Source organism: Saccostrea cucullata, unplaced genomic scaffold (genome assembly GCF_032062105.1).
Source record: "Saccostrea cucullata isolate Sc308-1 unplaced genomic scaffold, CSIRO_AGI_Scuc_v1 ctg1594, whole genome shotgun sequence".
In the NCBI taxonomy this organism is placed as follows: domain Eukaryota; kingdom Metazoa; phylum Mollusca; class Bivalvia; order Ostreida; family Ostreidae; genus Saccostrea; species Saccostrea cuccullata.
Genome location: NW_026938534.1, coordinates 73417 through 83856, shown reverse-complemented (window position 1 = coordinate 83856; position 10440 = coordinate 73417). Strand labels below are relative to the sequence as shown.

Sequence of the window (10440 nt, the reverse complement as noted above, 5' to 3'; positions counted from 1 at the left end):
ATGTATGAACGTGCGCGCGCATGCTAAACGTTGAATGACATTTATAATTGATATCATTATAACTTTTTTATTCTTTAAAGAAATCCTTCGATACTAAGCAAATAAAAAAGTCTTCCAGGAATAAGGCACAAAAAGGGATTTGGGGAGCGTTTGGGGAACATCTGTAACGGTCCCCGTTACAATTAACTCTAGTTGGTGTGTGAATCACACAGACTTGTCACGTAGGCAGGGTATTCAAATTAATTTCACTGTTGGCCTGGTAGAAAAACACAGGGAATTTAAATATATATATTTGTTTAAACTTGCTGTGTTTTCTATCTCTTAAAAGCTCAATGTGATGGATATTAATTTTATTTCACATGTAGGTACAGCTTTTGTACAGTTCAAAACTAAAGCAGATGCAGAAAAATTCCGAGCAGCAGCAGCAGATGAGGAGGTAAGCTACAAAGTTTTCTGTCAGCTTATTATAAATTAGTGCAGGGATAAAACATGTTTGTATTAAATTACAGATTTATCTAGTTTTCAACAGTAAGTAATGATAAATTATTATCAAGCATTTTCAGTCACAAGATGACAGTGACTTATGCTGTCTCCACTGAAATTATGTTTCAGTGTGTACTAATTTTGTAAAACAATGTATACATACAAATGAAAATTATAGAAATTCAAAAAGAGGTTATTATCCCAATTTTGAATTTTAAAGAAAAAAAAAATCACATGGAAATTCTATTCCCTCATACTCATGATCTTGTCTTTAATACTGAAGAAAAAGTTGGCCTTTCAACTGCCACTAGAGGTCGGTTTTATGAACAATATCTCACTGCTGAAACATGTTGAGAGCAGGCTCGGGGTATCTAACTGCTTACACGCAAGGCAGTTTTTAGCATTTCCAAAGTGTTTCTTTGCTCTCAGTAGAATCCAGTGATCTTAAAATTTAGCACCAATGTTAAACTTATTTTCTGTATAGTTACGGACACCATTTCACTACATATAATTAAAAGTTTTAATTAAAATAAAAAGGGAAATCTACCCTCCTTCTTAGTTCTAACCTAATCAAATTTTTATACTCGGTTGTTCCCCTTCGTGCTTAGTAACACAAGTAAGATGATCAATTGCTGCATTTACTTGTAAAAATATAAATATTTATATAGTAAGGGAAAAAGCGCGAATACAAAAAACATGACATTAAATTTTCTTCTTCATAATAATCGTCAAAGAGAGTTAAAAATATTGAATATAGTCTGTTCCCCATTCATTGACCCCGTTAATTCAGGTAGAGTGAAGGCATTCTCTTTCTCTTGGTCAAAACTTTTTGTGTACAAAACAATGTAAAGAAACCGTTTTGTTTACTTAACAATACCAATGCTGAAGCAGCCTATATGTCATTCCTATAAATGATAACTCATAAATCGGCACTAAGTTGGTCATTTTTCACACCTGAGTTACGTATCCTTATAACACAACATCAAAAAAGTCAGTTATAAATAATTAAACTTTTTAATGATGTAATTAAATGTATGCATAACTTATTATTTTTTTTGATAATTTCATGTACCTATAAATCTATCTATGCAATGTTTTTCACCATATGAGCAACTTGAAAAATTAGTTGAAAGGCCTAGAAAAAGGGCCTCACCTGTGAGATCTGTTCATTTGATTCCTGTTCACCTGTACTGTTTTCTTACTCTTTCCCTTTGTTTTTTGTTCAGGAGGGCATCGTTGTTGATGGTCGGAGACTAAATGTCATAGTGGCTGTGGAGAGGGAAAAGGCTCAAGATTTATCGGGTCAAAAGTCAAAGGTCAAAGAGGACAAGAGAAATCTACATCTTGTTAGAGAAGGGAGTAAGTTTAAATAGCCTAAAGATAGGGACAATGTATATGGTTATTACCAGTGCTTGATTTGGACAATAAAATATGATATAAATATACATGTATGTCAAGTGGTAAAGATATTTTATCATGTGGTTTATTTGTTATCCTCTATTGGATTTACAGATAAAAACATGCAAGTTTTGAATTTAAGGGAAAAAACATTCAGTCTTTCAGTTTATCAAATCATTAAAGGAAAACAAGATATTTCAATAAATTTCTTTGAATTTGTTAGAAAAAAACTGATCAAGTGTTGTTGTAGGAAAATTGTATTACATGTATTTGAAAAGTGTCAAGACATGTGTCTTTGAATATCAATCTTCGTATTTTCTTTCAGTGATTCGTCCAGGGACACAGGCAGCTGTAGGACTTTCCAAGGAGGATCTTTTGAAAAGGACAAAGGTATGAGAAATAAGTCAGTTGTTTGTTCTAAAGTTGTTAAGAATGAACCCCAAATCAGGTTAATAGGTTAATGTAAATCATGACAGGTAAGAAAAATGGAAATAAATTGCACTTTGTTTAATTTTGGGATATACTTATATTTATAGTTGGAGAATGTCAAGCGTGCCAAGTTGAAGAATCCCAACATCTTTGTGTCGACCACTAGACTGAGTGTTCACAACATCCCAACACAGGTGACGGAGAAACAGCTGAAGTCAGTCTTCCTGAGGGCAGCAGAAAGCAAGGCGGCAGTTATTACTGAGGTATACTTAGGGCTTATCCATGCTGAATTAATAAACTTGATAAAATTTAAGATAAACTGCAATTTAATTGTAATCAGCATCCTGTTTGCAATTCAATTTCACATTGCTGTTTTTTTAACATTATCATGATTGTGACTTGATTGTGCATGATATCTTCTGTTTAAGCTTTTAATAGTAATTAACTGTACCTGATGTGGACATGATGCTAACCTATCCAAATTAACCTGTCAAAGTTTATTCTATAGTGTTGATCATTTCTTGGTGTCATAATTGTTTAAAGGCTGAATATACTGTATAATAGTAATCAGAAGTTCTTCATAAACTTTAAATCAGTTTAACAATTCAATGACATAGGTTTTACCTGTTGTTTGTATTCATATGTGTGATTCAGCCAGAAAAGGACAATAAATATAAAAATACACATAAAAGTAATGTGAATATGTCAATATGGAGATAAAAGTGAAATATTCATGAATATAATAGGAGGTAGAAATGTGTCCTATTGCAAATATAGTTTGAAACCATTTTCATTATATGTAAATTTTATTATATGACATAAATAGTGTAAGATAATGATTCGATATTACCATAATGTATTACGTGTATTCTTATATTGACATTTCAGTGTCGAATTATGCGAGATTTAGAAAGAATGAACAGCAAGAAGGTAGGAAAGTCCCGAGGCTATGCCTTTGTGAACTTCACATGTCATCAACATGCTCTGAATGCCCTCAGAAACACCAATAACGATGCTGATTTGTTTGGCGAGAACAAGGTATCTTGATTATAAAGAGTATGAAAATAAATGTACATGTACATGTACACATGTATTTGCTTTCCAAATTTCTATCTACCATCATATTATGATGCAAAGATTCATCTATACTTTGAATTACCTATAAACACAAATAGCAGGAACATCCCTTTAAAAAACAAAAGTTATTTTTTCTAATATTTATATGTATTGTTTTGGCAGAGGTTAATTGTTGAATTTTCACTGGAAAATAAAGCAGCTCTACAGGCCAAAGAGAAACGACTGGAGAGACAAAAGGTATCAATCAAATATATTACCTACTACCTGTACTGCCCACTTCCCCTGTTGGACTTAGGGTTGCTATAATATTATTGTGCCTTTGTCATTATGATTCCTTACTTCAGACACATACTTGATAATAAGGAATTATGTGGTCAACAGCTTATCATGCCTGCTTTGTTTATTTTCTGTTTAACTTAATATGAGTTTATTTTCTGTGAGATGCAATATGAGGGGAAAAATGAGATTTTTTTCTCAAATATTGTGTAAATGCATTTTGTATCATGAACAAAAAGCTTTAAAATACAAACATTCAAAGTGTACATATGTTATTAGGGGCGCCTGGAAGCCCTTAACAAGGCAAAATCAAAGGATTCTATGAATGAGACCATGGAGAATAAGAAATCAAAAAAGCAGCAGAAATCTCAAGTCCCGAAAATGGTGGACAAGTTTATAGGGAGCCTTCCAGCTGCAGAGGATGGTAAAAAGTTACCTAAAGGTCTACCCTCCCACTGGGGGGCTAAAGTCAGGCACAAACCTAGGCCAGCCGTGACGACAACCAATAAAAAGTCTAAAAAGAATGTACTCAAAAGGAAATCGGAAGAAACAAGTGTATTTAGTGAAAAGGTGTGTATACTAGAAATACTTCAGGATGAATACTTAAAAATTTCATCAATAAATCAAATCAAAATCTTGATGAATAAAGTGTAACTTTTGTTACTTCCTCTTCAGAGAAACCACCCATTATAAGAATGGCTTCTATAGTTAAGCTTTATATCCAACTGATATTTGAGTCTAGTTTAATTGCAAAAGACAATTAAATACTGTAGATCAACTTTTATTCGCGACGACTTTATTTCGCGATTAACCAGGCGAAAACTAGTTTGCGACAATTAATTTTCGCGATCAAACATAGTTTTGATCAGTTGTTTATTGACACAGAGACTTTAAGGACCGGTTCGCTTCGAGAAATATTCGCGATGACGAGGCTTTCGCGAAAATTTCTCGCACACGAATAAAAGTTGGTTTACAGTAATTGATGGTCATTTTTAGCTCACCTTGACAAAGTCGAGATGAGCTTATGCTATACCCCGGCGTTGGCGTCGGCGTCCCAGGTTAAAGTTTTAGGAGCAAGTCCATTCCCAAGTAACTATAAGCCCTACCTGAACCAAACTTGCATGGATGATGCATCTAGGGATGTACACTACCAGACTTGATTCGGATGCTAGATCTGACCTACATTTCCTAGATGAGTGACCAGGTTAAAGTTTTTGGAGCAGGTCCATTCCCAAGTAACGATAAGCCCTACCCCAAACCAAACTTGCATGGATGATGCATCTAAGGATGGACACTACCAGACTTGCTTCGGATGCTGGATCTGGCTTACATTTTCCAGATGAGTGACCAGGTTAAAGTTTTTGGAGCAGGTCCATTCCCAAGACAAGATCAGTGACAAGGTTAAAGTTTTTGGAGCAGGTCCATTCCCAGGTAACTATAAGCCCTACCCGGACCAAACTTGCATGGATGATGCATCTAGGGATGGACACTACCAGACTTGCTTCGGATGCTGGATCTGACCTACATTTTCCAGATGAGTGATCAGGTTAAAGTATTTGGATCAGGTCCATTCCCAAGTAACTATAAGCCCTACCCGTACCAAACTTGCATGGATGATGCAACTAAGGATCGACACTACCAGACTTGCTTCGGATGCTTGATCTGACCTACATTTTCCAGATGAGTGACCAGGTTAAAGTTTTTGGAGCAGGTCCATTCCCAAGTAACTATAAGCCCTTCCCGAACCAAACTTGCATGGATGATGCATCTAGGGATGGACACTACCAGACTTGCTTCGGATGCTGGATCTGGCTTACATTTTCCAGATGAGTGACCAGGTTAAAGTTTTTGGAGCAGGTCCATTCCCAAGACAAGATCAGTGACAAGGTTAAAGTTTTTGGAGCAGGTCCATTCCCAGAAATAATGAGCACCTCCTGAAGCAAATTTGCATAGATAATGCATCTAGGGATGGACACTACTAGACTTGCTTCGAATGCTTGATCTGACCTACATATTCATTCCCTAGTAACTATAAGACCTTCCTGAACCAAACTTGCATGGATGATGCATCTAGGGATGGACACTACCAGACTTGCTTCGGATGCTGGATCTGACCTACATTTTCCAGATGAGTGACCAGGTTAAAGTATTTGGATCAGGTCCATTCCCAAGTAACTATAAGCCCTACCCGTACCAAACTTGCATGGATGATGCATCTAAGGATCGACACTACCAGACTTGCTTCGGATGCTTGATCTGACCTACATTTTCCAGATGAGTGACCAGGTTAAAGTTTTTGGAGCAGGTCCATTCCCAAGTAACTATAAGCCCTACCCGAACCAAACTTGCATGGATGATGCATCTAGGGATGGACACTACCAGACTTGCTTCGGATGCTGGATCCGACCTACATTTTCATTCCCAAGTAACTATTAGCCCTACCTGAACCAAACTTGCATGGATGATGCATCTAGGGATGGACACTACCAGACTTCCTTCGGATGCTGGATCTGACCTACATATTCATTCCCTAGTAACTATAAGACCTTCCTGAACCAAACTTGCATGGATGATGCATCTAGGGATGGACACTACCAGATTTGCTTCAGATGCTGGATCTGACCTACATTTTCATTCCCAAGTAACTACATATTGTATAAGCCCTACCTGAACCAAACTTGCATGGATGATGCATCTAGGGATGGACACTACCAGACTTGCTTCGGATGCTGGATCTGACCTACATTTTCATTCCCAAGTAACTATAAGCCCTACCTTAACTAAACTAGCATAGATGCTGCATCTAGGGATGGACACTACCAGACTTGCTTCGGATGCTGGATCTTACCTACATCTTTATTCCCTACTAAGTGTAAGCCCTACCTGAACCAAACTTGCATGGATGATGCATCTAGGGATGGACACTACCAGACTTGCTTCGAATGCTGAATCTGACCTATATTTTCCAAACAAGAGACCAGGTTATAGTTTGGGGAACAGATTAATCCCAATGAACTTGAAGTCCTTGATATCTGCAGTATTAACAAAGTTATGAATATTTGTTTACACTATACATGTTTTTCACGCTACATGCATAGAAATATGTATATGCCCTGTAAGGGGTTAAACACAACTTGCAAGAATATTGTTGTTGGGATAAATACTAGATATTAAGAAAATATGATGTGAGATTTGCATTACTTACACTGATAACATTCGTCGAGGTGAGCTTCGTAATCTTTGATTACCTATGTTTTCAAATACATGACAGTATTATATGATTTATGATGCATAAATTAAAATAATTAGCCTATGGTTTAAGGTACAGTGGCTGGAACGTTATTGTTGACAACTTACACGCACGATCACGTTACACGAATGATTCCGCACGATTAACGCACGATTAAACCTGTTACACGAACGATCTTTCACGTTCACGATTCTACACGTTACACGATCTTACACGATTGTTAACGCAAACACACGATTCTTCACTCAAAATAGTTCAAGATATTTAGGAATCAATATTTTCAAAACGAAATACGGCTTAATACTTATTTAAAATTTCAAAGAATTATCAATATTATTTCATAGACTTTGAACAAAAAATGGAAAATGATATTTCTGTAACTAAATATATGCAAGACTTAATATTTTAAATTTAAAATAATTATTTCTAAGGTAATTCTCCGATCAAAAAAAAAAAAACGGATTTTGTTCGTTCTATTAGACGATGTACATGTATGTGGGTCGTATAATTTGATTGAATTGAATATCATGATATGCAGAAAGGGGGATACGATTGAACAAAAATGGCAGCATGGAATGACTTAAATTATAATTACAATTTTTTTCCTTAATATGTTTCCAATGATTAAGTGTATGAAAAACTTGCCAATTATTCAACTTTTTTATTTGCAGAAATTTTAAATTAATTAATTACAAATAAGCCAAGAGATAAACACAGATTATCAAAACTCCCGAAAATCATGCCGTGTCCATGTATATTTGTCGACTAACTAGTTATGTAAGCATTGAGAAATGTTTATTTCTTTGTAAAAAAAAATATTTATTTTCAATGAATTGATTTCAAGATTATCTTCAACACAATAAGAAGTAAATAATAATTAAAATCAGATTTTTCAAAAAGGCGTTAAAGATTTAAGTACGGTTTATCACAATATTGATCGCGCTATTTGACGAGAACTTAATATTGTACGACTTACTATATTGCTTGTTTACGGGCGATAATTAGTTCGTTCTGCTTTCTATTATGTAAATTGCGCTTTTTCATTTTATTTGGATTTTAATTAATAAATTAAGAAAAACAAAGAAGGGTAATGCTTATTTTACAAATAAAATTCCGATAAAAACTTACAAAACGAAATTTACACGATTCTAAACGCACGATCTCGCACGATTAAAAACGCACACGATTGAGTCTGATACACGAACGATCTTGCACGTTAAACGAACGATCACTCACGATACACGAACGATTCTACACGATTGGTTTGTCAACAATAACGTTCCAGCCACTGTAAAAAGCCTTAGCTCTACTAGTCACATATATTTGATGCTAAAAGAAAAGTTGTTATTTATTTGCACTGTACATGCCTCCTTTTTACTTCAGGTCAAAACTGTGAAACCCAAGAAAAGGAAAATCGATGGTGTTGATGACTTTGATATGTTGGTGAATAAGTACAAGAAAAACTTGTTAGGCAAATCACAGAAATCAAAATGGTTTGATCGGTGATGATGAATTAATGTAAAAAAAGAAAACAAGAAGATGAAGAAAAATGGTTACCACAAAATTTGATGTTGATTTGTATAAAAGTAAAATAAATACACTTAAAAAAAGTCTATTTATAACATTTTCAACAATGGAAAATATTATTCCATTATTATGGCTTACACTAGACTAATTTAATAATAAAAACTGGGAAATTATCACTGGCATTGACAATTTTTTTTCATCCCATTATACGTTTAAAAATCAGGTCAATAAACCATAACTGATCAACATCTATTTCTTAATTCTAACCTGTCTAATTTAATGAATAAAAGGCGTTTTACACGTAAGTATAGTAGCTTGGTCCCTTTTTGCCCTTATTTTACAGAATATACTTGAGGTCAGAGGATATAGTATTATTTTTATTTTCATGGTGTATAACATAGTATTTCTAATTGAAATTTTGTACAATAATAATTATTGATGACTTTGAGTATTAAGAAATACAAGCTTCAACACCTATTGCACATACAAATTCCGGAACATTTTCTTTCGAACAGAGTGCGGTTTCTCTATTACATACAAATAAGCGGAGACATTTAAATTACTAGTAGGTACTATATAAAGGAAGACATTGTGAGCTGTAGAGATAAGAAATAAACAATATACGATGGGTAAAAATAATCTCCAATAAGCTTGAGCTTTATTTTGCATTTTTCGTATTCTTCTTAACTTGGGGTGGGTGAGGTCTTCTTTTTGTTCTGGAGGTATTTTTGGTCGGAGTTTTGAAAATCCCCTAATCACGTTATTTTTTTTTTTTTCAAATCTATCATTGTTGAATAAAATGTCAAAATATTTTAACCACTATATTAATTTTTAGGTCACCTGAGTAAACTCAGGTGACCTATTGCTATCACTTTTCGTCCGTCGTCGTTCGTCGTGCATCGTGCGTTAACATTTGAACATTTTCAGCTTCTTCTCTGAAACCACTGAACCAATTTCAACCAAATTTGGCATATAGCATTTATGGGTAAAGGGGAACAAAAATTGTGAATTTCATGGTCCCTGCCCCCCTGGGGCCTGGGGGGTGGGGCAAAAACCACTAAAATTAAACTTTAAAACTTAAATAAATAAAAATAAAATATAAATAAATATATTAAAAATAAATAAATTAAAATAAAACTTTAAAAATCTTCTTCTTTACTCCTGGACATCAAGCAGTCAAACTGTTTGCATGATTGTAATCAGCATTGAGTCCTCTACCAAAATTGTGAAATTCATGGCCCCAGGGTCATGGGTTCTAGTGCTAGGGCGGGGCTAAATAAGTATATAGTGAAATTGCATTATTTCTTTGAAAATCTTCTTCTCTGCTCCTGGGTATTAAATAAACTAACTAAGTGCATATTTATGATGAACAAGAGTGCCTCTACCAAAATTGTAAATTTTATGGCCCCAGGGTCAGGGGTTCTGGTGTAAGGGGGGGGGGCTCTATAGATTATATAGTGAAAATACATGAATTCTTTGAAAATCTTCTTCTCTGCTCCTAGGTATAAAATAAACTAACTAAGTGCATAGTTATAATGAGCAAGAGTGCCTCTACCAAAATTGTGAATTTTATGGCCCCAGGGTAGGGGTTCTGTTGTAAGGGGGGGGGGGGGCTCTATAGATTATATAGTGAAATTACATGACTTCTTTGAAAATCTTCTTCTCTGCTCCTGAGTATTAAAGAAACTAACTAAGTGCATAGTTATAATGAGCAAGAGTGCCTCTACCAAAATTGTGAATTCTATGACCCCAGGGTCAGGGGTTCTGGTGTTGGGGGGGGGGGGGGCAATATAGATTATATAGTGAAATTACATGAATTCTTTGAAAATCTTTTTCTCTGCTCCTGGGTATTAGATAAACTAACTAAGTACATAGTTATGATGAGCAAGAGTGCCTCTATCAAGATTGTGAATTTTATGGCCCCAGGGTCAGGGGTTCTGGTGTGGGGGGGGGCTCTATTGATTATAAAGTGTAAATACATGAATTCTTTGAAAATCTTC

At 34.9% G+C, this 10440-nt stretch overlaps 1 protein-coding gene across 1 annotated transcript; it reads left to right on the top strand.

The window, feature by feature from the left end:
• The first annotated feature begins 337 nt into the window (after positions 1-337).
• LOC134250584 (RNA-binding protein 28-like) lies at positions 338-8580 on the top strand. The gene is made up of 8 exons (XM_062732948.1): positions 338-436; positions 1710-1842; positions 2207-2271; positions 2418-2573; positions 3199-3348; positions 3550-3624; positions 3943-4233; positions 8297-8580. The coding sequence occupies exons 1-8, from the start codon at positions 338-340 to the stop codon at positions 8417-8419; spliced, it is 1092 nt and encodes a 363-aa protein (XP_062588932.1). The 3' UTR covers positions 8420-8580.
• Positions 8581-10440: the final 1860 nt, after the last annotated feature.